The 6,805-nt window shown below is 36.3% G+C and overlaps 1 protein-coding gene across 1 annotated transcript in view; it reads right to left on the bottom strand.

The window, feature by feature from the left end:
- GPSM2 (G protein signaling modulator 2) overlaps window positions 1-6,805 on the bottom strand; it is a 51,223-nt gene that overhangs the window by 26,504 nt on the left and 17,914 nt on the right. The window contains exons 3-7 of the mRNA XM_017499372.1: window positions 4,427-4,648; window positions 3,897-4,032; window positions 3,421-3,563; window positions 2,762-2,885; window positions 2,534-2,649 (exon numbers count right to left, since the gene is read on the bottom strand). Of these exons, the coding sequence (XP_017354861.1) occupies window positions 2,534-2,649; window positions 2,762-2,885; window positions 3,421-3,563; window positions 3,897-4,032; window positions 4,427-4,648 (741 nt within the window). The remainder of the gene's footprint in view (window positions 1-2,533; window positions 2,650-2,761; window positions 2,886-3,420; window positions 3,564-3,896; window positions 4,033-4,426; window positions 4,649-6,805) is intronic.

Genomic DNA, 6,805 nt, shown 5'->3' with positions numbered 1-6,805 from the left:
CATGCCTGTAATCCCAGCTACTCAGGAGGCTGAGGCAGGAGAATTGCCTGAACCCAGGAGGCGGAGATTGCGGTGAGCCGAGATCGTGCCATTGCACTCCAGCCTGGGTAACAAGAGCGAAACTCCGTCCCAAAGAAAAAATAAATAAATAAATAAAGTGCTTTGAACAGCTCTTGTGCATAGTAGATACTACAAATGTTAATGTGCTATTTTATCAGTGCTTAAACCTACAGATGCTTTTGGATTCAATAATTTAAATGACTTTCCCATCATTTCTGTCAAATAGTATAATTACTTCATATCATTTATAACTATATGACAAATTACTCTATGGTAATGTAGATTTTTTTTTTTTTTTAAGCAAACAAATCTAAAATTACGTATTTAATGATGACACCTTCAAATCGGTCACCTTGGAAGGCTACCTACTTATTCAAATGTTGCCTGTCTTTTCAAATACTTTTGAAAGACTTTTGGAATTGCCTTCAGATCCTGTGGCATAACGCTTTCTGGCATATCGTTATTCTTTGATGGTATAGTTGATTTGTAAATGATCAGAAATCTTTTTGGAACCAAATTCAATGAGTAACATAAGTTTATCAAACTACTGCTTTCTATCCGTAGGGCTACGGATCTATAACGTTATGTCAGTATTTTTGTTTGGCCCTGAAAACAATTGCAGGCTGGGCATGGTGGCTCACTCCTGTAATCCCAGCACTTTGGGAAGCCGAGGTGGGCCGATCACTTGAGGCCGGGAGTTTGAGACTAGCCTTGCCAATGTGGTGAAACCCCATCTCTACTAAAAATATAAAAATTAGCTGGGCGTGGTAGTGGACACCTGTAATCTCAGCTCCTCAGGAAGCTGAGGCAGGAGAATTGCTTGAACCCAGGAGGTAGAGGTTGCAGTAAACCAAAATCGTGCCATTGCACTCCAGCCTGGGTGAAAAGAGCGAAAGTCCGTCTCAAAAATAAAATAATAATAATAATAATAATTCCAAAGAAGAGTTCCAAAAATGTTTCTAACAAACAATTTGGAATATATATAAAGTTCTGAGTTCTAGCCTGCTTACTGAGAGAAAAAAAGTAAATTTCATTACTTTCTATTTGTACTTCTTTAGTCAAATAGCCACTATTCACTATATGATAGAACCTTTCAGTATTTAACACAGATACACCATTTAATAATTAAGATTTCTCTATATACCTTGGCTTTAAAATAAAACTTTTATATTTAAAATAAAAATATATATTCCTTCACATAGTGATATATTTTATTTGGGAAGCTATTTCATAGCTAACTAACCTAACCAACCAATATTAACCACTAGTTAATGTTTAAAGCAAGGTGGAATGCTATTCAATTTTTTAGATCGGCCTAAAACAATTTTACTTTTTTTTTTTTTTTTTTTGAGACAGAGTCTCGCTCTGTTGCCCAGGCTGGAGTGCAGTGGCATGATCTTGGCTCACTGCAACCTCTGCCTCCCCGGTTCAAGCGTTACTCCTGCCTCAGCCTCCTGAGCAGTTGTGACTACAGGCATGCACTGCCATGCCATGCTAATTTTTTGTATTTTTAGTAGATGGAGTTTCACCGTGTTAGCCAGGATGGTCTTCATCTCCTGACCTGGTGATCTGCCCACCTCAGCCTCCCAAAGTGCTGGGATTACAGGTGTGAGCCACTGTGCCTGGCCCAATTTTACCTTTTTTATAAAGATGACAAATTATTCAGAACTCATTAAAGAATCATTGGATTAACAAAATACAAATCAATCACTATGTCTTCTGTTTAGTCAAACTGGCTTCTACCTGAAATCTATAAGGGCCTTCGATCACCACTAACTATGGAAAACTCAATCTAGAAAGCACAGATCAGGCAACTTGAAGCTGTCTAAACTTTGTATCATCTATGTCTCAAACCTACTGATAAGAAAGATCCTGCCATAGAAGCAGCTGCAATTGCCACCTCTTCAGGTAAGTGAATGGGGACGCAGCTTACAGTGATAGCCAAATATGGGCAAAAAGAGGGTAAAGGGAGAACTGCTCAATAAGATGGTGGGAAGGTAGCAGAAAAGTTCAGTGATCACGGTAGAGATTATTAATATTTTTGTTACCAGGCTTTCTTTTGACCTCTATTTTAACCCATAATTGAGTGAAATAAAGCATACACACAATATATACCACATATGCCAAACAAGTTTAACAGACATTAAAGGCTGAAAATTTCATTTAAAAACAATTACTTTTAAAGATAAAAACCAATAATATAAAGTGTTCATACAGCGATTAAATCTTAGGTACAATAATATTTATTGAGCACTGTGTGCCAGGTACTGTGCTAAGTGCTTAAAATATTATTTCATTCAATCCTCACAGCATTCCCCAAAATGAAGTACTGATATTTTCTGTTACAGGTAAGGAGATTGAGGCTTAGATGCCAAAGGTCCTGCTGCACTCAGATTTTAAACCCAAAGCCTATGAATTAATGGGACTGAATAACTATTCATTTTACATTTATCTACAGAAATATTCGACTGACCTGTAGTATTCAGAGGCAGTTTCAAATTCACCAAGAAATATATATGCATTTCCAAGGTTGCTATATGCTCTTCTTTCAGCTGCTTTATCTCCAAATTCTTTTGCAATAAGCAGACGCTGAAAAAGAAAATTTTAATTAGATGTAGCTATAATAAAACTGAAGAATGATCTAATCAGTGTTCAGAACTTTGATGAAGAAATGATCTGGCTCCAAGACCTTCCACTGTACCTGCTCATGGGCTATAACTGCATCCCTGAAGTTGCCAAGGAGGTAATGTGTGTTTCCAAGATTTCCAAAGGCACGTCCTTGTGCTGCTCGGTCACCCAAAGCAGTCACTAGTGATAGGTTTTCCCTAACGGACAGCAAAAAGTGATGAAAAAAATAAGTCTGCAAAACAATTTTATTTATTTGATTTACATATCTAATTTTATCAGGAAAAAATGGAAATAAGTTTACAGCCAAAATGTGCAACACTTTAAGGATGACATCTGTGATGAAGGACAATTATAGGAAATAGCTGGGACCTTTATTTAACCATTCAGATAGGTTTCTGCCCAGGGTCAAGCACAGAGTTAATTTTGGAACCCCTATAGTTAAGAAATTCTATGAAATTCTGTTGGTAAAAGACTAAATTACTCTAAATAACAGACTAAGCATTGATATTTCTTGTTTTTGCCACTAAGTGGCACTGGTCTGCAATTTAAATGAAAGCTGCAGATTACATTATAACATAACACTATAACAGTTAAGCAACTGAATTGATGATTTTGCTAGTTCATAACTTTAAAACTTTTGCCAAACTTAAAACTTACTACTGAATAAAGAACATATAGCAGATCCATAACTTAGATGGGCCTACATGACTGCACATATCAGCCCCTACTCACTCATAAAAATCCACGGCTGCCTGAAGAGCATTTCTCACTTCTTCTGGAAATTCTCCTACGTCCTGGGGACCAGGGCAACCAAAGCTTTTCCCTTTGGCATGATACACATTTCCAAGATTGTAAAGTGCTCTTGCTTCTCCCACCTAAATGAAGATATCAGCAAAGTTTACATTTTGAAAACAGAGGTCAGGTTTTTCATATATATTTGTAATATCCTTAGTATTACGGTCAAGGGAAATAAATTTTTTTATTGGCTCTCCATACAGAACCAATCAAATGATTACTTATGAAAGAAAGCCCTCTTGCTACTACTTCCTTCTTTTTCTCCATTTTTTTTTCTTTTACTTCTATAGTCTACAAATGTTTTCTTTTTTGGCATTAATTTTTAAATAAACTATAGAATAATTAAATAGTATTAAAATGCAAAGCACTTTGAATAAAAATATTGGGCCTACCATTTAATGCTGTGGTATTACCTTGTCATTAAGCTCTCTGGAAATATCTAGGTGTCGCTGACAACAAACTATGGCTTCATCAAAATTCCCAAGAACTTTTAACGTGTTTCCCAGATTACCACTAGCTTTGGCTTCCCCCAACTGGTCTCCAATAGTCCTGGAAAAAAAAAAAAGAAACAAATGGTATTAAAATACAAATGGTGTTAAAATATAAAGCAGCCAGAGTACAGTTTTCCTAGAGGACAAATTGACATGCTTAAGGTAAGAAAAATCCATTGGCTCTGAAACCTACTTTAAATAAATATTTAAAACTTACATTTCTGTATTTGAATGTAATTAGTTTTCATTCATTTAATTAAACTCTAGGGTCCTTTCACTACTATTCATTCAATTAAACTGTGTTCAGCCTAAAGATTAGTTTTAAAGAGTGATGCTACTGAAGTAGAACTCATTAAATGTATTAAGTTAGTTTTTGTTAGTTGGATAGAAATATTTTTTAAAATAATAGCTAATTTCAGAAGGAAGAATATTTAAAAGCTTAAGTTAATTACCTTGCAAGAGTTAAATCATGATGGTGATATTCTAATGCTTTGGCATAATCATGCAAATAGAAATAAGCATTGCCCAGCTGGCTGTAAATAGCACTAAGTGTTTTTAGGTCTTCAGTTCCAACTTGAACTGCAGCTTCAAAGAATGACACGCCAGCTCGGCAGTCTCCTGATTTACATAGACGTTCCCCTTCCAAGGCCAGCTCTAGGCAAGACGCTTCCATTCTACAAAATTATACAGGACAGACATTTAAACATAACATTACAGCTGCATCACAGTATTTTTAACTTCCAGTAATATAATTTAAATGTAGACTATGTGGCTACTCTTGTTCAGGACAGCTGCCTCTATAACTGAAGTCTATATACATTCCTGATAAAACAGCAAAACAGTTATCTGTAGCAAGAGGTAATTTGCCTATTCAAATTTATCTGAGCCTGCTCAGAGAGGTCTGTTACACAGGATAGCTAAATATCTTTATGTGGAGCTCATTTTAATTGGCCCAGAGCAATGCACATTACTAGTGAAAGAATCTAAAGCAGTATTTCCCAAACAATTCTGAGTAGTAACAGACCTCTAGACTTCCTGAGAGCCTGGGGAGACGAGTATTTGGAAAATGAGGCCCCACAATTATTAATATTGTTCTCTACCCAGGTATCCAAGTAATCTAGTCACCTGTCCATCAACCCCTCTGACCATCCATCCATCCATCCCTCTCTCTCCCTCTTATACACACACAACACACACGCTCCTTCCTCTTCTTACCACCACATGATCACTTATATCCTAGAAAAATACAGGAACAAAGTATTCTTGATCTGTAAGGCACATTTTCACAAGAGAACTAAGTGTCAAGAAACTTAAAGTTAGAAAGCAATGATTCAAAAATTTGCAGAAATACTAATTTTCAAAGTCTGTCCCTGAATTGAAAAAGCCAGAAGGATTAAATCACTGTAAACATATCTGAGAGAAAAAAAATACTGATACTTCGGATTCAAATCCTAAACTTTAGAGGGTGCCCCTTACTAAAGTTGCCATTGTGTTTCTTCAGTATCTTCATGATTTCTGTGATATGTATGAAGTACCTATTCATTTAATTATTTCTATAATTTGGCAAATTTCCTTTAAATTGGCACACTAACTTACCATTTAAAAAAACAATTGAGCTTCAACCAAATCAGTACTCATGAAACTGTGAATTTGATATGATACTTATATTTATTTTCTAATACAGCAGTCTCCAACCTTTTTGGCACCAGGGGCTGGTTTTGTGGAAAACAGTTTTTCCATAGATGGGTGGCAGGGATGGTTTTGGGATGATTCAAGCCTATTACATTTACTGTGCTCTTTATTCCTCTTGTTACTACATATTCACCATAATGTGCAATCAGTGGGAGCCCTGAACTTGTTTTCCTGCAACTAGACAGTCCCATCTGGGTGTGATGGGAGACAGTGACAGATCATCAGGCATTAGACTCATAAGAAGCACACAAACTGGATCCTTTGCATGTACAGTTCACAATAGGGATTGCACTCCTATGAGATGCCACTGCTGATCTGACAGGAGGCGGAGCTCAGGTGGAAATGCTCACTCGCCCTGCCCACTTGCAGCTTACCTCCTAACAGACTACAATAGTACTGGTCTGTGGTCTGGGGGCTGGCAACCCCTGTTCTAATATACACTGAACAAATATGTAATTATTAAAATCTAAAAGTGAGTAAAGTTACCCTATGTACCACCAATGGTATACATATCACTCTTTGAAAAGCTCTGATAGGGCTCATCAAACATTTTAATTTTTGGAACAGCACTAAATTACTCCTTACTAGAATGAGCTTTGAGCCACGCTAATAGAGCAGTGGTTCTTAATGCTGGCTGTACAACAGCAGAGCTGACCTAGAGCACTCTCTAAAACTCTCAATACTAAATTCTACTCTCTGGGTGATGTTTGGCCATCTGTATTTTTTTTTTTTAAGCCCCAGGTAATTCTAAAGTACAAGTTAGGGTTGAGAATCAGTGCTTTTATAAGAAATGTGAATTAAACTATCACTCACCCTAATATCATTCAAATATGATACTTTGTATATTGAGTGGTAGATCAATTAACATGTTTGAGTGCTATTTTTCAGTCCGTAAAATTTCAAGATTCCTTAAAGCCATAAATTAAAATGGGATTGTAAAGTGGAAAATATATCTGATGAAGCTAAAAGCCTGGACAAAGATTAACAGAGCCAATTGCAAAGGTTCAAAGCAGACTTTTGGTTCAGAAAAAGCAGATGTATGTAGCCAATTCCAATAGGTAATTTTCAAGTTCTTTTTTTTTTTTTTAGAATTCAAGTGATTTAGCCAATGGCTACTGCTTGCTGATCTTCACTTTTTT

Source organism: Cebus imitator, unplaced genomic scaffold (assembly GCF_001604975.1).
Source record: "Cebus imitator isolate Cc_AM_T3 unplaced genomic scaffold, Cebus_imitator-1.0 Scaffold256, whole genome shotgun sequence".
In the NCBI taxonomy this organism is placed as follows: Eukaryota; Metazoa; Chordata; class Mammalia; order Primates; family Cebidae; genus Cebus; species Cebus imitator.
The sequence above is the reverse complement of the archived record's forward strand: the minus strand, read 5'-3'. Positions and strand labels throughout refer to the sequence as shown.